Source organism: Chaetomium tenue (assembly GCF_020726465.1).
Source record: "Chaetomium tenue strain MPI-SDFR-AT-0079 chromosome Unknown F5144scaffold_6, whole genome shotgun sequence".
NCBI lineage: Eukaryota > Fungi > Ascomycota > Sordariomycetes > Sordariales > Chaetomiaceae > Chaetomium > Chaetomium tenue.
The window spans coordinates 1,405,361-1,423,375 of record NW_027117334.1 but is presented as its reverse complement, the minus strand read 5'-3'; the positions used below and the strand labels follow the sequence as shown (position 1 = coordinate 1,423,375).

The 18,015-nt window shown below is 57.4% G+C and overlaps 4 protein-coding genes across 4 annotated transcripts; 1 reads left to right on the top strand and 3 right to left on the bottom strand.

Annotated features, from left to right (window-relative positions):
* Positions 1-49: 49 nt before the first annotated feature.
* F5144DRAFT_517600 (thiamine diphosphate-binding protein) lies at positions 50-3,946 on the bottom strand. Its single transcript, XM_066786645.1, has 2 exons — positions 930-3,946; positions 50-872 (listed from the first exon to the last, which is right to left on the bottom strand). Exons 1-2 carry the CDS (start codon positions 3,511-3,513, stop codon positions 331-333), a joined length of 3,126 nt encoding a protein of 1,041 aa, XP_066639682.1. The 5' UTR covers positions 3,514-3,946; the 3' UTR covers positions 50-330.
* A 712-nt stretch (positions 3,947-4,658) lies between these two features.
* On the top strand, positions 4,659-7,257 carry F5144DRAFT_346757 (uncharacterized protein). Its single transcript, XM_066784266.1, has one exon. It carries the CDS (start codon positions 4,986-4,988, stop codon positions 6,942-6,944), a length of 1,959 nt encoding a protein of 652 aa, XP_066639681.1. The 5' UTR covers positions 4,659-4,985; the 3' UTR covers positions 6,945-7,257.
* Positions 7,117-10,644, bottom strand: F5144DRAFT_346752 (uncharacterized protein). The gene has a single exon (XM_066784265.1). The coding sequence runs from the start codon at positions 10,484-10,486 to the stop codon at positions 7,289-7,291; it is 3,198 nt and encodes a 1,065-aa protein (XP_066639680.1). The 5' UTR covers positions 10,487-10,644; the 3' UTR covers positions 7,117-7,288.
* A 221-nt stretch (positions 10,645-10,865) lies between these two features.
* F5144DRAFT_538676 (Mus7/MMS22 family-domain-containing protein) lies at positions 10,866-17,894 on the bottom strand (the record flags this gene model as incomplete). The annotated part of the gene is made up of 4 exons (XM_066787106.1): positions 12,986-17,894; positions 12,752-12,936; positions 12,530-12,697; positions 10,866-12,473 (listed from the first exon to the last, which is right to left on the bottom strand). Exons 1-4 carry the CDS (start codon positions 17,721-17,723, stop codon positions 10,866-10,868), a joined length of 6,699 nt encoding a protein of 2,232 aa, XP_066639679.1. The 5' UTR covers positions 17,724-17,894.
* Positions 17,895-18,015: the final 121 nt, after the last annotated feature.

Sequence of the window (18,015 nt, the reverse complement as noted above, 5' to 3'; positions counted from 1 at the left end):
GATACGATTAGTCCCGGGTAGTATTGTTGGCAATCAAGGATCACTTTACATGTTCGGCAAATCGGTAAAGGTAAAGGTCATTTCTCATCATTCAAGAACTGCTCGCTTTTGTACATGTAGCGTCTCCTGGCTAGGTGGGATCACTCCCGACGGAGAGTGCTTCCCCATTACCCAACAGATACCATGCGAGCAACAAAGGAAAGGTTTAATGATCCCCCCTACCCAATGATCTATTACTCGAGCATACGATGATCGATGATAATACAAAAGACAGACCACATGAGAACTGTCTACAGGTTACGCCTCACGGTCGATGCCACAGCCGCGGGCTTACTCGCCCTTGAGCTTGTCCTGCTTGACGGAGAAGGCCATCTCCAAGAGATCCTGCTCCTCCTTGGTATGCGACGCCTTCAGGCCCGTAGCCACCGACGCGCTAGGGTTGCGGCCGGCGTACATGACGTGCTTGCGGTGATGGTGCTGCGTTTGGTTGAGCAGCGTCTCGATACGCGGCTGCGTGTAGCTCCAAGCGCCGGCGTTCAGGGGCTCCTCCTGGGCCCAGACGATGGTCTTGGCATTGGGATACATGTCAAGGTTCTCGCGCAGCTGCTCCCACGGGAAGGGGTGGAGCTGCTCGATACGGGTAAGGGCGACGTTGTCGACTTTGTTGTCGGCGCGGTACTTGTGAAGGGCACCATACACCTGGCCCGAGCAGAGGATGACACGGTCGATCTCGTCGTGCGACTTGATGGCGCCAGACTCGTGCGCCGGGTCAGCGATGATCCACTGGAACTGAGAGTCGCCCGTGAACTCCTCAATGTCGGAGCGAGCGAGGGGGTGGCGCAACAGCGACTTGGAGAAGAAGAGAATGAGGGCTAGACGACAGGTTAGCATAAATCATATCAGAAGACGCCGAATATGCGGCAACTTACGCTTCCGGAATTGCCGGTTCATCTGGCGGCGGAGAATGTGGAACAGGTTGGCGGGAGTGGTCATGTAGGCAATCTGCACGTTGGAGTCTTGGTGCTGGCGCTGCAGCTTGTCCTCCGAGGGGAAAACACGGGGATCCTCGTTGCAGAGCTGGAGGAAGCGCTCCAGGCGGCCGGAGGAGTGTTCGGGACCCTGGCCGTCGTAACCGTGGGGGAGAGACATGACGAGGCCGGTACGCTGCATCCATTTCTGCTCACCAGAGGCGATGAACTGATCGATGATGCATTGAGCATTGTTGGCGAAGTCACCAAACTGGGCTTCCCACATGACAAAACCGTTGGGGTCGGTCAGGGAGTAGCCGTACTCAAAACCGAGAGCGCCGAACTCGCTGAGGGACGAGTTGGAGATGACAAACTTGCCCTGGTCCTTGCTGAGATGCTGGAGCGGCGTGTAGGTGTCCTCGGTCTCCTGGTCGTGGAAGACGGCATGGCGCTGCGAGAATGTGCCACGCTCGACGTCCTGGCCCGAGATACGGACGTGGCGGCCTTCAGTTACGAGGGTGCCAAACGCCAACGCCTCAGCGGTCGACCAGTCGATGTTTTTGCCTTCAACCACGGACTTGGTCCGGTTGGTGAGAATGCGCTTCAGGTTGCGGTGGGCGTTGAAACCCTCGGGCGTGGAGCCGATGACCTCGGCAATGTGCTCTAGAGTCTTCTGGTCGACACCGGTTGGTTTGTGTGGCAACACCTCGGAGGCTAGCTCCTTGGGGGACTTGAAGCCGTTCCAAGCACTGGTGGTCCACTCCTTAGAGGTAGGCTGGTACTCCTTGGATTTGGAGAAGCTCTCCTCCAGCATGCCCCAGACCCACTGCTTGTGCTCCTCGACGTCCTCCTTGGTGAAGGTACCCTCCTTCAGGAGCTGCTCGACGTAGATCTGAAGTTGCGGGTGCTTCTCCTGGATGCGCTTGTACATCAGGGGTTGGGTGAAAGACGGCTGGTCGGTCTCGTTGTGGCCATGCTTCCGGTAGCAGACCATGTCAATGATGACATCCTGCTTGAACTCGGCGCGCCAGTCGGCAGCCAACTGGCAGACGAAGTTAACGGCCTCGACGTCATCGGCGTTAACGTGGAAGACAGGGGCGTCGATCGCCTTGGCAATGTCCGTGCAGTAGGGGGTCGAGCGGGAGTAACGAGGATCTGTGGTGAAGCCGATCTGGTTGTTGACAACCAAATGGATCGTGCCGCCGGTGGAGAAGGCCGGGAGGGAATGGAAGCCGAGACACTCGTAGACGACACCCTGGGCGGCAAAGGCAGCATCGCCGTGGAGGAGGACGGCCATGGCGCTGCGGTGGGTAGCCTCGTCGTTGTTGTAGTGCTGGATAGCACGGACCTTGCCGAGCACGACGGGGTCCTCAGCCTCCAGATGTGACGGGTTGGCCACTAGAGACAGCTGCACCCGCTTTCCAGAGGGGGTGGGCCGCTCAAAGTTCATGCCCAGGTGGTATTTGACGTCACCAGAACCTTCGTCTTCGGCACCGGCAGTGCCGGCGAACTCGCTGAAGATGGACTCGTTGGGTTTCCTAACGACGTTGCTCAGCACGTTAAGGCGACCACGATGCGGCATGCCAATGACGATGTCCTTGACGCCATAGTCGACGCTACGGTCAATGAGCGCCTTCATACCGGGTACCAAAGTCTCGCAACCCTCTAGGCCGAACCGCTTGTCGTTGGGGTACTTGGTGGAGAGGAAAGATTCGAAGCTGGAGCTCCAAATAAGACGATCCAGGATGCGGCGCTTCTCGTCGATCGAGTACTTGAAGGGTTGCGGCACCTCAACACGCTCGCGCAACCAATCGCACTTTTCCCTGTCGGGAATATGGATGAACTCGACGCCGTACGAGCCGCAGTAGATCTTCTCGCATGCGTCGACGATCTCGCGGAGCGTCATCTTCTCACGGCCCTCGCGCTTGAAGCGGGGCAAGATACCGGGGCCCAGGGTGTACTCGGTGTCGAGGTCCTTCTCCGTGAACTGGTAGTAGTCGAGCTCGAGCTCCTTCGGGCGGATGTTACCGAAACCCTTGGAAGCATTACGGATGCCCAGGGGGTCGATCTTGGACTTGTGGTGGCCACGGGCCTGGTATGCGCGCACGAGCAGTTGGACCTTCAAGTGGTTGTCGACGTCGGAACCCTCACCAATGCCAACACCAGCGCCAGCGGCGAGGCCAACGACGGCCTCGCTGCCGGGCACAAGAGACGGTGGGGGGGTGAAGGCCTGGGAGATGGGCATATCGCCGCTCTCCATGTTCTTGAAGTAGACCTGCCACGAAACATGGACGCTCTCGGGGTCCTGCTTCCACTGCAGGTACATCTCATCGATGTAATTTGCTGTGTTGCCGGAGAGGAAGTTGTCGTTCGAGTTGGGCGGGTTATGCAGAGCGCTCTCGAAGCGTTTTTGGGCGGCGATGGCGAGCGGGCGGCGGGCAGCGGCGGGCCTTAGGTTGGCGCGCGCCGAGACGGTGGCTGTCGAGAAGCATCGCGACGATGAGGCCGCGGCGCTTTGTAGCGCCCGGATGGAGGTGCGCAGCATCTCGGCCGGGTGTTACGGGGTTTCAGTTGTGGTGTTATGAGGGTTTATGGTGTAGGTGTTGCCCTCAAACAACTTGCGAGAAAAAACCAACGGGCCGTCAGGAATAGGTGGAAATCGAAACCCGCCGGGTGGGTGTGTTTGCTAGCTTCCGGGTAACTACCGTAACTACCGTACTGGGTATAAGAAGACAGCCAACGGCAGCAGAAACTAAAAGAGCGGCGGAGTAAGTCGCGTATAAGGTGGTACAAAAAGCGGAAACTATATCGTCAAAGGACGAGATGTCTGATTTTGGGACATTCCAGGTGGGCGTGTCCGTCCCAATCTTTGGTGAGCTGTTTTTTTGTGGTTTGGTTTAGGTTTGGGAAAATGACCAAGTCTTTGCCCGCTTCCTTGCCCTGGGCTGGCCTGCTGAAAAAGGGCGCTGGGCCGGAGACGATGACGGCAATTTTCGCTGGCGGGTGACTTGGGGACCTGCAAGAGAACCCCTGTCCGATACCCGATGCAACCAACCAGCGGTCGCCCTGCGGCACTTGGATGCTCACTTGGTGTGGCCAAGCCACGGCTAGACGGAAGCAGCGTGTGAGCCCGAGGCCTCTGTCGCCTTTTGGGACAATCGCGAACCCGCCACCCACTTCCTTGTCTCGTTCTTCGGTCGCAAATCCATCGATATCCGGGCCAAGCCGAGAGCGTGGTTTTTTTTTTACTGTGGTACCTTTGGGAATAATTGTACTCTCTCAGGTCCCTGAATCCGACTTTCTGTTGTTTAAGTCCCGCAAACAAACCGTACGGTATTCCGGTTTGCTCCCTGCATTGGATCATATGAGAAGGGGCTTGGGGGGTTCCAAGTTATTTTGTTTCAGCAATACTGATTTAAGTCAATCCATCGGTGCACAGCGCGTGACCTCACCCTCGACCCTGCCATTGGGTTTCGGTTCCCAGAACCGGTCCGGGCCCGGGGTTCCCAGACCAAGCGGGGGGTAGCGCGCGGACGAGACCGGTCCAGAGCAGCAGCAATCTTATTATTTTCCTTTCTTTTTATTCTTTTCAGCTCATTATCTATGAGACAAAATACGAAGCACAAGCCGTTGAACCGTCTTATCTTCCCGCATTGTTTGGAGCCTTGATAGATGACGGAGACGAAGGCAAATCTGGATCTAAGAATCGCAGTGGGGTTCGTCCTGACCGGGTTGTGGGGTGGACCGTTATAATTAGCGACTTGGCACGGTAACCTCTCAAGCCTCTTTGGCCCAGGGTTGCCTGGGACCTTCACAACAACTCAAAAGTGGAATTGAAGTTCATCAAAGTTAAACCTGAAGCACCGCGCCGCTAACAACGCCGCAATACGCATTCCAGCTGCCAAACTCCATCCAACCAACCAAGAACGTATTCGGGGTTGGCTAAAGGAACGGCGACAGGAATTAGGAATTACTGGACTCATTGATTAAGCCTGCTCCGCGGGCGTTGCTGCCAACATGGCCCTCCCGCGTGGCAGGACCTCGTACAAGAAGAAGGAAGGCATCCTCACGCTGACCGATGACCGCAGTGCCTTGATATGGATGCCATTACCCGCAACGGGCCCGCCTACCGTGTCTCTGGCGCTGGAGAATATAATGAATCTTCAACAAACTCCCGATGGAGCAGCAAAAGTCATCTTGAGGGTCATCGAGAAACCCAAACCGGGCGCGGGCGAAGGGGCGGCACCATCACAATTCCTCTTCCAGTTTACGTCGCCCTCCGAGGCCAGAGCTGAGGCGAACGCCGTTAGGGATCTTCTCTCTCAGTTGCTGGCTGCTGCACGCGAGAACGACCCGAACGTGCCAAAACCCGCGGCACCGGCGGCGCAGAACGGGGCAGATGGGGCGGACGGCGCCGGGGCCTCGGCGGCCATGTCTTTTGCCAACACAGTGAACGCCAAGGCAGCGCCGCCGAGGTGGTTCGACGACAACGTGCTCAAAGCAGACACCGAGCTGCAGCAATCACTCCTAACGAAGGACGAGGGTCTAGCCCGAACCTACAAGGATGCCTTCGCCTTGAAACCTAGTTCCATCCCAGAAGCCGAATTCAATGCTCGATTCTGGTCCACCAGGGTTGGCCTTCTCCGTGCTCATGCCATCGAGCTGAACCAGAAGAAGGGAGCCTACAATGTGCTCTCCACCATCAAACCCCGAACCGAGGATAATCTGTTCAAGCTCAGTCTCTCGTCGGAGCAGATTTCTATGATCCTACAGCAGCACCCTCTTGTGAGGCGCATATATAACGAGAATGTCCCTAAACTTGAGGATAACGAGTTCTGGTCTCGGTTCTTCCTGAGCAAGCTATCCAAACAGCTGCGCGGCGAGCGAGTGACAGAAAATGACATTAACGATGCCATTTTTGATCGATATCTCAGCGCCGACAACACGTTCGGTTTCTCAAGCAAGATTACGTCGACACAAAAGGTCCCACACATCATAGACTTGGAAGCAAACGAAGAGAACCAGGGCGGGTTCAAGAGCGGCAACCGCAAGGATGTCGAAATGCGGCCGCGGGGAAACATCCCCATCATCAAGACGCTCAATAGCCTCAGCGAGAAGATCATGGCCAATGTCGCCCCTTCAGACGCCGATCCTTCCGCTGGCGACGGGCTCGACGACGACACGCGCACCTTTAGCGAGCTCAGCCTGCGCGATCTCCGCGGCGACGCAAAGGCATCCCGCATCAAACTCAACGTCAAGGAGCAGAACAAGTTCTTCTCCAACCACGACACCCAATCCGAAGAGGCCAAGATCTACGAAACGCAGGTCCCCTCGGAGGTCCTCTTCGAAGTCACCGCCGACATCGAGACGCTCGACGACGACGGCTCAGGCGGAATAGACATCCGCAGGGGCATCGGCGTCGACGACGACAGCGACAGCGACCCCGACACCAAAAAGCCCAGCCACGTCGGGGCGCGGAGCGCCCGCAAGCAAGCACAGAGCCAGATCCTCGACGGCATGCGCAAGAAGCGCGCCGAGACGCAGGGCACCTTCGCTCTGGGCGGTGGCGGCGACGAGGACGCGTCGCCCATGGGAATACCCCCGGAGATTGCGCAGCGGTGCGTGCTGACCAACGCGACGACGACCGAGTTCCTCAAGCAGTTCTGGGCGGCTTTCCTGTCCGGCGACGCCGCGCGCACGCAGGAGCTCGCCTACTACGCCGAGTCGTTGCAGCGGTCGACCGACCGCATCAACGCGCTCGCCGCCGAGGCCGAGCGCATCCGCCAGCAGGTCATGGACAAGCGCAAGCGCGAGATTAGGGAGCACTACGAGCGGACGCGTAAGAAGCTGCGCTGGCAGCCGCCTAGGGGTGGGCAGGATTCGGTGCTGGCGCTGTTTGAGGCGACGCTGCTGGGGATTAATTCGGCGTTGGACTTGTATCGTTCGGCGCAGGGCGAGGCGAAGGCGAGGAAGTGAAGGGGCGGGTGGACGGATGGGATATATAAATATAGCGTATAACGCAGGAAAAGGGTGTATTCGTTGATGATACCATTACGCATTAGGCTCGGGAGAACAAAGGTTGAAATATATGGTCTCCCACCCAAGCCTCTTTATATTTTATCTAATGCACGGGACCAAATCCCCGGCGGTTACCCACACAAATGGCACAGGTACATGGAACGGCCGCGGCCGAATGGCCAACCCCAGATATACGCACGCACAGCTAGCTAGCTACTTGCTATTTGCATTCTTCCAACGCCATGCGCCATTCTAGTTCCTCCACGGCTCATTATCCCCCCCTTCCCTCACATACACTCAATTCAAGCCGCAGGATTGACCTGCCTCACTCTCGCCTCCCCACTCGACCCCTTGCCATCATCAGGCACCACCTCAAAGCCCATCCCCTTCTTCGCCACCTTCTTCCGCCCGGCGTCACCATAGCGCTCATCAAACTTGCGGATCGCCTTCAGCCCATCCATATCCCCACTGATGCTGGCACTAATCTCGCGCAGGCCCTTATCAAAATGGCGTTGCTCGAGCACGCGCTTCTCAGGCCACTGGAACTCGCCCTCCCCCTGCCAAGCAACCTTGGCACGCACCTCCTCACGGACGGCCTCCATGGCGGCGGAGACGCAGAGGTTCTTGAGGTCGGAGCCCGAGTACAGCTCGGTGTCGGCGGCGAGGCGGGCGAGGTCGACGTCGGGGGCGAGGGCCTCGTCCTGCAGCATGACGCGCAGGATGGCCTGGCGCTCCGGGGCCAGGGGCAGGTCGACGAGGATCTTGCGGGGCAGGCGGCGGAGGACGGCCTCGTCGAGGTCGTAGGGCCGGTTGGTGGCGACCATGATGAAGGCGCGCGAGCCGGTGAGGCCGTCCCACTCGCGCAGGAACTGGGTGATGGTCTCGCGGTAGGCGGCGCGGGTGGAGCCGGTGCGGCGGGCGGCGAGGAGCGCGTCGGCCTCGTCGAGGAAGATGACGCAGGGGGCCAGCTTGCGCGCCAGGCTGAAGAGCGCCTGCACGTTCTTCTCGCTCTGGCCCACGTACTTGTCGTTGATGCTCGCCGCCGACACCTCGAGCATGCTCGCGCCGGACTCCTTGGCCACGGCCTTGGCGAGCAGCGTCTTACCCGTCCCCGGCGGCCCGTAGAGCAGGCAGCCGGGGATGTGCTCCGTTTTGAGCACGCCGTAGGAGAAGGCCTCGGGGCGGACGAGGGAGAGGGTGGTCAGGCCGATGAGTGACTCTTTGGTTTCCTGCGGGACGACGATGTGGTCGAAGGTTGTGTGCATGTCGTTTGCGTTGATGAGGCCCGAAAGGAGCTTCTTCTCGTTTTCGTTATATTGTTTAGACGCGGCAGCGCCGGAAAGGTTCTTGGCGGGGGAGGATGCCGACTTTCGCGGCGCGGCAAGCGGGGAGGAGTAAGGGGCCAAGATATCTGGGTTGATCTTATGCCAGTGCTTGTCCCGGTCGAGCGTGAACTGCAGGCCGTAGCATAGCTCCGGAACGCCGTACTCCTCGCGGGGGCCCATTCGGGCACCCACCATCAGCGATACGAGACGCTGTACCCATTCTGCGTCAAGGACGTTTTTATTTAGCCAGTTAAACGCCATATCCAAGTCCTTTTTCGAGACTTTGGGATCTTTCGAGTGCAGGAGCCCCTTGGTAATGGTTATGGGGACTTCGTCGCCAACCATGGCGCGGAGCATATCCTCGATATTAGCCAGGTTTTCTTCGGCATTGGCCCATTTCTCTTCCACGTCCGTCCTCTCTGGGTCGGCATGGAACGGGATGACGTGGGCGCCGTCTCGAGCCAACTCGGTGAGCTGCTCTCGGTACTCCGGTAACTTGTCTAGCTCACCGGAGGAGCTGCCGACGAGAACAACCTTTCTCCCTGCCTTCCACATCCGGTCGGCAATGGCCCGTAGCCTTTGGATGATGGGGCGGTACAGCAAGTTCACTTCCACGTAGTCGTGGAGATGGATGATGAGGTCTCGCCGTAGCGCCTTCACCTCTAACTCGTTCTCGTTGCGTATAGAAGCTATGATCGAGGGGCAGGCTTTGGTCACCGTCACCTCCCGTTCACGTTTCTGATCGACAGCGGCAACAATCGTCTCCAGCGCAGAGTCGATTTTCAGATCTTCCCAGCGGTTATCTGAACCACCCACCCCGAAGAGCTCCCTCTGTGTGATCAAATTCCGCAGCCGCACGGGCAGCTCGACGGCGACCGCGCCGATCTGATCCGGCTCGGAGCCGGAGCCAGAGCTGGGAGCGGGAATGGCCCGCGGCACAACCCTCCCGTTCATCTCGGCAGCGGCGTGGCCAAGCATGGAGAGGGAACCGCGGGCTGAATACTGAGTTTGACCCAAGTAAGGCCCCAGGAGACGGGCGATGTGATGGGCAGATAGGTGCACAACATCGGCCTTGAGGTCTGTGGCTACGTCGTTGATTATCGAGTCGGCGACTGTCCTCCCCGCTCCATTGAGCATGGAGAGAACAATCTGGGGCCGATACACATCTGGCCGGTCAGATATGGGCAACGCGGTCATTTGGGAGGTCACGACGGCGAGGAGCTCCACGGAGGGGGCGTACTCGGGCTCCGGTCGTTGGGCTATGGGGCTCTGGTGAAATCCCGAACCAGGCCCGGTGTCGGACCGGACATTTGCAAGCCAGCGCTGAGACTCCTGTGAGAGCGCGGGTGAGGGGTGCCACAGGTCCCTTTCGTACATACTCGCCAAATGGTGCTGGCGCAGTCTCTCGATGTGACTTGGGTTGGCTTCGCTTTCATTATATGTAAGCAGAAAAGTCTGCCAGAAAGCCGCTCGGTGTACGGCCTTTGCCCGCTTCAGCAATCGATATAGGGTGCCGTCCTCCCATTCTCTCCTCCTTGCGAAGCGAGTCAACTTGTCTTTGAATGCGTCTACTTCCTCCTCCCGGAGCGAGGCTTTCTCAACCGTTTTCTCCTGGATCAGCAGCAGCGGATCGCGATTGGCCTGGCCTAGCTGGGGCAACCGGGTGCTAGGAACACCGATGGGCCGCTGCTCGTACAGCGAGATCTGGGGCATCGAAAACCACGAAGGCACCTCGAAGGGGGGCGCCTCCTCGACGCGGTTGTTGCGGTTGGCGCGGGCGCGGGCCGAGCCGTAGCCGGCACTCTTCAGCTTCTCCCGTTTGGCATCGGCATCAGCATCAGTGGCTGGGTTGGACTCGGGTTCGGCCGGCCGGCCATTCTCTGTTGCTGCCGCCCCATTGTCCTTGTTTGAGCCGGCCGGGGGGGAAGGGGGATCCTCGGCGTTCGATTCATCGGGGCGGGCGAGGAGGGACGGCGAGCTGTGGAAGCTGCGGGTGGTTATCGCGGGGCCATTCGGACGGCGGGGAATACGGCATCGATGTGGAAGAGGGTTACGAATAGCAGCGGAAGCGACAGCGGAGGTCGGACTGGCGTGAACAAGGGCGCGGGGCAGTCGATTGGCTCTAGAGGGAGTCTGCACCGACAGCAGGGCCCGAGCCCCGGCGGCCGTAGGCATGAGAACAAGGCGATTTGGGGGTTACCGCGTACATGCGAATCGAATTGCCTATTCGGGCTTCGTCGGTATCCAATGGCGTACCTGGGCAACTACTGTTGCAGTGGAGGTAGTTGCTGCCGGGCGTGAAGGAGCACACGAAGGATCGCGATGTCGGTGCACCGCCGCCATTCAGTGGCCATCAAATTTGGCCGTTGACAACCGAACCTTCATCAACATACAGGGTTAGGGTTATACATGGCTAAAATGTCTCGAGTCGGCGAGAATAGAGGAGAGCAGGACAGCACTGTAAGCCAGAAGATAAGGCCGCTGTCGCTAAAACATCAGAAAAGGCTCGTCATTACTCATGATCTATATACCCGTCTCTCATAGCCCAAAACCCCTAAAACAGCATCTCATCCTCCACCCCTCCTCGCTTCCCCCCTTTCCAATGCCCTCCCTTCCTCCCCCGTCCCTCTCTCCCACCCAACTCCCACCTCCCCACAGCAGCACCCAGCCTCTCCAAAACCGCCCTCCACTCCCACGGACTATAGCTCGCCCCGCGAAGCGAGGGCACACCACCGCCGGCCACCATGGTTTGACTCATCATCATGGGGAACCCTCCCTGCGACCCCCGCCCCGAGGACGCCATCCTCACCATGACACGGTCCGCCGTCACCACCCAGTTCTGCCGCACGTCCGTCGCGATGAAGTTGGCAAACGTTTGCACGCGCGGGTGGCCGCCGCTGCCGGGTGCGGGTATTGACCTTGGTGGCAGGGCGGTCAAGATGCTTGATAGAGTGAGGCTGGTCGGGGTAGTGCCCCCTCCATCTGGGAGGGAGAGGGTGTCCCCGATGTGAAACCGCAACTCTGTAAACAACGTTGCGATTTTGTCTATGGGGTCTTGTAGGTGAGGTATTGCCGAGTCTGAGTCGGGTTCGTTGAACAGGTAAGCTGCGAGGCTTGGTTGTAGGATGTTGGCTATGGTGGCCAGGAGCGACAGGATGTGCAGTCGAGGGAGCGAAAACGCCGCGGTGTTCCTGAGTGTGTCGACCCAGGCCAGAATACTCGTCAAGATCCCCACCGCATGCTCCACGTCGTGGTTTGGTAGTTCCTTCGGAACGCAGCCTGAATCGAGGATTTCCCCAAGCGCGACCGTGTACACCTCCAACAACGCCCAGCAATCTGGAACTTGGGCGGACGCCTGGATGATGGCCGGTATCATGTGCTGCAGTATGAATGATGTGACATGGGCATTTCTCATTGCCCTGCTCAAAATTTTGCATTCCTGCTGAAGCTTGTCGTTGCCTAACGAAACTTTAAAGTTGTTGAGCAAATAGTGGAAGAGCTGCTGGGTCGCGGTGGCGTCCCCTTCGCTCAGCTTGACTCCGTACGCGACGATGCCGGCGGTATGAAGCTGCGGATCTTGAATCGATGGCGAGTAATCAGCGCTCGGCTGCATGAAGAAGGGATCGACTGTGCAGATGTTGACTCCGTGAGACTTGATCAGCGAGATGACCTGTCTCACAAAGTCAATGTATAGGCCATGTTCGCTGGGATAAGACCGGAGCAGCGCCAAGTCATCCTTGATCTTCTGCATGACCAGCTGGAGCGTCTTTTTGAATTCGTCACGATGCTGCCTCGCTTGTACTGAATCATATTCTCTGAGTTTCTTCCGCATATACTGGATGGCGCAAGAGAAGAAGTCGATGTTCGAGTTGTAATCCGGAGGGATTCCCACGGTAACTGTGGCTCGTTCCAAGAAGGCCAGATTGTGGTGCTTGAGAACTTCTGCTAAGTAGTTCTCGTACCCTAGATACCTCAGCGGCTTCACAACCGCGAGTACCCACAGGCCCAAAACGTTGATTCCAATGTCTCGGAAATCGAAAACGTGATTCTTGACAAGGACTGCAAGAAAGAGTGGGAGAAATCTCCTTTCCGGTGTCGTCAAGTTCTTCGGTACGTCGGGAAACAAACTGTACTTTCCGGGAGAAAAGTAAGGCAGCAGTTGCTGTCAAGGTCAGCGATGTGCCTCAAGGTAAGTGTATAGGACGAAAAACTACGAACCGTGACTCTGTTCTTGACAAACCTAGCCGCAATCCTTGCCGCCAAGGTGACCGCTTTCTCCGCGCAGGCAGACTGTTGGGTGTGTCGCCGTGGAGACTTTTCCAGGGGAAGGGCAAGAATGGTTCGGGTCATCCAGAAAAAGTCTTTGGTCAGGTGCTCATTCACCAGCTATTCCATACCAGATTAGCATCTCATGAAATCAATAATAGAACCAAGACATACCAGCACGGCGTCCTCCAGGAAAGGGGCATTAATGTTGTCGTCGAACTCGCTCGAGTACTGCTCTTCCGACGCTTGGTCTATCCGGCCCATCAGATGCTCGAGCGTGTCGAGCGCTACTCGGAGTATGCCCCAGTCAAACCCTAGAGACTGATAGTCAAGACTAGTGAACACCTTTTGCAGTTGGCCTACTCCAAGTTAGCCATCCGGTTCACGCGACGAGAGAAGTCGGCTTACCTGTGTTGAGCCCATACAAAACCGCCTCGAGAGTCGGGGCCCGCTGCAAGACATCCAGAGACGCCTTCACGGAGAAGTGAAGCACATCCAAGGCCGTCGCCTTGTTCTTGGCTACCATTTCGTCCCGCATATCCTTGCTGATGTTGGGCATCTCAGTGGACAGGGCCCGGAACTGCTGCTCAATGTCCGAGGCGGCGGAGAGGTACTGATCCAGGACCTGGTTGAAGACATTGTTCCGCCAGACAGCGAGTGGCCTGAAAACGACGCCGCCCTCATCCTTGGCAATCACAAAGCGTGCAAGCTGATTCCAGGCTCTAACGTTAATCAGACATGCTTCCTTGTGAGCGGTACCAGGGACGACCAGCGCCTCTATGTCGTGGACTTCTCGCCGCAACTCAGGCGGTGAGACCCAGAACAAAGTGCACAAGAGATCATGGTGGTTTCTTAGGGCTGCCAGATCATGCTGGCGGATGGTGTCCTCCCTTAGATATTGCCGGCTGTGGTTGGGGAGCGTCCTGGTGACGAGATTCTTGATGTCGTTGGGGCGGCCGAGTTCCTTTAGACGCTGGATCGCCAAGGCTAAAAGTTTGATGAAGATGTGGAAGCACCGGTCTTCTGGTTCGATGGCCAGCGACAGCTTGCGGTCAAGTTCCTCGAGAAACTGCGGGGATTTGTACACTTCCTCGTTCCTGAGGTGCGCCAGGTTTTGCGAACCGAAGAAGTCGAAGATGGTCCCGATAACACCGGTACACTTGCGCCATCCCCACTGCTGGACGAGAAAATGGCAGCGTGCCACAAGGGCTCGGCAGTAGTCGTTGAAACCGGGCGGTTGACGAGGATTTGCTTGGTACAGCTGAAAGACTCGCTTCAGCAACTGCTGCGGCAGCGCCCATCCTTCTACCGGTGTAACGTGCCTCGCCCCCGAAACGAGAAGTCCGGAGTTGTCGATCTCAGAGAGTGGCAGTAACGTGAACACGTCTTGCCAAATCCGCTCAAACACCTGTGCATCCGAGCCCAAGGCGACCTCACGGCCTAGCATGACAGACTGGGTGACATCCCAGAAAGAGCTTCTCGGAATGGCAGCGCTTTCCAAGAGTCTCATCATAACCACCCAACAGTTCGCAAGACACAGGTCCGGACGTATACCTCGCTCCCTGAAACCTGAACGTTGCAAATCGCCGTAAAGAGTTCGCAGTTCCTCGGTGCCGCATGATAGGAGGTGACGGATGGTGATCGAAGCCGTTTTCTTGAGCAAATCATCAAGTTTCATGGATTGAAAAGGGTCGCCGTTAGGTCCCTGGCTTATCGAACGTACCGCCAGCGTGGCGAGAGAAAGGCGGATATTAACCCCAAGCTGCGCTCTCTTGGCGCCCTCCGAGACCAAGCTCGTATCAGTTGACTCGAGACGATTAGTGAAACTGGAAAGAATCTCAAGCCACCTCGACACAAATGCCTTCCCCGCAGAATCAGTGGGAATATTCAGGGAATGCAACACGTATCCAAGCACAAAGTCGGCCGCTTCCGGTGCCTTTGGGCTAAACCCTTCGCTTGCCGCTGTGCCCTGAGCCAGTTGTTCGGTAACCCAGTCAATGAGGATACCGAGTTCTGAAGATGTAGTATCGTTCCAAGTGCTCCACCTTAGGATTCTCCCATCCAGGGGAAAGGACACGGCTGGCCTTTGATGGCGGGTCCGGTCAGACAGAGAAACATCTACCGCGTCACGCACTAATCCGCGTCCAATGACGGTGCTTTCGTGAAAGTAAACGTCTCTATCAAGCGGGAAAACTTCAAAGTGATGTGTGTAGTGCGTTCCGTATGGGCCAAGGCCTCTGAGCTTGTCTTCGGCCAAGGTCTTGTCCTGTGTTTGGCGTTCCCGGACTTCAATAGCCGAGAAGTCCGCCGGCAAGGGATCGTTTGCGCGAGCGTATTGCGGAGCCTCCAAGTCCACGCATTGGGGGCGACGCCTCTTGCGGAATCTTGACCTGTCAACTTTGGGGTTTCTGCTTGTTGGGGCGGAAGGTGTCTCAACACCCATACCAACTTCAGCCCCGTTGCCTTGTTCTTCGGCCACGGGCTCCCGGAGTGTGAAGTCCATGTCGAGAACGCGATCTGAACCGTCATCTGCCGAGGCATCCAAAATCCTCTGGTGCCTCCTATAAAAGGCATCCAGAGTCCGCTTCCGTGCATTGAGTTGCCGTCGTTTATCCCCGGTTTCCTCCTCCTCGAGTTGTGCCGGGTGCAGGCTCGGAGGGCGGTCTGGTATTTGTTTCCGCGGTTGGATAGCCGAAGTTGAAGCCGGTTGAGGGGCCTGGACATCTTGTGAACTTTCTTCGGCGGCGACAAATGAGTCCAGGTTGCTTTGTCGAACCAGCTTCCGGGGTTGGCCACCCCGGGGTCGTGGAGTGGTATTTGTCGATATCTCGCGCAGCACTGGCCTGCTCCTCGGCTTCTCGAGATGCTTTCGTTGTGGCGTGGGAATCTTGGGTTTCGTCTTGCCTGATTTCCAGTCCCGAAGGACTGAAAGGGCGTCAACGTTGTCGTTACGTGTTGCCAGACTAATGAGCTTCCTGGATGGACTAGCTTTGCCCAAATTCAACCTCCTCTTTGCAGCGCGCGCGGCGATCTTGACAAACTTTGGAGCTTCAGGTTCCGCAACATCCAGAATGCTCAGAAGTGGGGGTGTGGCTCTCTTCCTATCAGTATTGCGATCCACCCTAGAGCCACCCCTTTCTCGATGCCGTTGTTGCTTTGTTAAATTCCTCTTCGCGGAGGTTGGTGTGGCACCCTGTTTTGATCGATGTAGAACCTGGGTTATCCTGGGTTGCCGAGAAGTTGGATTGGGGCGGCCCTGGAAAACAGACTGCGTTCTACTCTGCTTCTGCTTCTTTGCCCTACCAGACGTCTTTTGTGGTCCGGATCTCTTCCTCCCCGGAAGCATCCAGTCAATCGTATCCTCTTCAATCACGGAAGCCCCATCGTCTTCGTTAATCACGATAGTCCTCGGTGCCGTTGGAATGGGATCGTTTGTGGCGATTGGTCGCCGAGGTGACTCGTTCTCGGAGTCTTCCGACTCATCAAACAGCATCAATGGCGCCGCGCTGGAGGGTTTTTCAAAGCCCTGACGGGGCAGGGCCACTCCACGCCTTGCAGTACGTTCCGGTGAAGGTTGAGGGGTCCTTCTCCGGGCATTCCGTGCGACGGGTTTACCTTGCTGATCTATACGGAGCCATGAGGCTGGCAATACTCCGCGGATCCTGCGACTGTTTTGGCGAACCACCTCTGAGTCACTACCAGAACCAGAGCTGTCTGTAGAATCCGCCTGATCCCCATCACTGAGGTCGCTCAGGGAATCCTCGTTGATCAGGATCGGAGAGTTTGTGGCTCTGGCTTCGAGTACAGCAGAATTCAATCCTGGGTCCCGAGCAGGTGTATCCGATGTGCTCGGACGAGATTCAACGGGCGGTTTCGGGGTGGTTCTGATTTTCCGCAACGGTTCTTCCGGCGGAGACGGTGTAGGTGGTGAAGAGGATAAATCCCATACGTTTAAAGGCGGCGGCTGAATAAACGTGGGGCGTTGTGGCGACGCCTGGGACGACGAATCAGGTATGAATCTAGCCCTTTTTCGTTTGACGGAGGACGACGTCTGGGGGCGCTGCCGCTTCGACACTTGCTGCCGCCTCTTTGGAGAGACCGGCCGAAGCCGATCTAACGGAGGGAACTCCTCGTCGGATAGGCTCGTAGCATCAGTCTGGTCGCCATTGGGCTGCTGGCTGCTAGTTCGTATCTCCTGGCCTCGAGGAGATGTTTTCGGGGCTGAAGGGGTGAGGGTCAATTCATCCTCGTCGTCATCAAATAGAATCGGCCCACTTTCTTCTAGGCCGCCGAGGACCCCCCCGCTTGCTTCCTGGCTTTCCTCGGCCTGGAATTCTTGTTCCTGGGAGTCTTCCTCCTCGATTCCGCTTCCTGCCGGCCGGGATGACTGGGCAACCCGGATGGGCTTCACACCGTGCGACTTCATAAAAGTAGCGTATTGCGCGTTCTCGAGAAGATAAGGGTGCTGCTGGATCGGTTTCCGGGGACGGAATGAGCGCTCTCGCCGGGGCTCGGCCTGATTTAGCAATGCCTGAGTGTTCGTTTCCTCCACGGACGGCGGTTCGCGGGTCGGGGACTGCGTAGGGTGGGCCACCGGGGGAGTAAGGCGAATATCGGGTAATGAAGGAAATCGCGGTGGTGTGGGTGTCCTTGAGAGAAAGCTCGCAGGAGAGGACGCGCCCGAACCCGGACTTGCGGCCGGGACATAGCCTGTCAATATCTCATCCTCGAGATCTGAATCCGACGTGAGTTTAGGCCGGTTCCTTGGTGTAGATGATGCGGGCCTGTCGAACGTAGACTTGGTGGGAGTAGAAGGGGTGCCCCGCTCCGGTATGTCTGCTGTCGGTTGGGCGTGCCACGGTGGCTGGCTCAGCATTTGTGACGCCTGGCCCGAAATCGTAGCGAGGAAGGGCGAAGCTTGCTCCGGTAAAGAACTCGGAACACTCCATATGTCCCCATCTCCATCTTTGGCCGGGTCCTGGCTCTTCTCTTCCACTCGCGTATCGTCGACATCGTTTCGGGGTAACTGCGTGAATTGGTCGAGGTTGTCGCCTTCGTCTCCATCATTGTCATCGTTAAAATTCGCGTCATCGAAGCTCTCGTCGTCCGAATCCGGAACCTCTCCCAGTTCCCTCCAGCTCTTCATTGCGCCCTATTATCATATCGTGGATGTCATTGAATCATCGAGCCAGCTTGTCGGGGGGATTGCCACCAGATCCGTCGTGAAGACATACATGCATGGGCGCTGCAGGGATAACTTAGTAATTACAAGGTACCGGGCCCTGAGTGCACCGCGGATGGCGCGTAAATTGGCGTGAGACGCGACTTGCAGAAGCTCTGGTGGGGCATTTTGGTCCGCAGTTCGCGTTATGCTGCCACCAATTAACACTGTCGGGCCTTCTAGGATCGTACTGTGTACAGTGTAAGTGTTTTGTTAC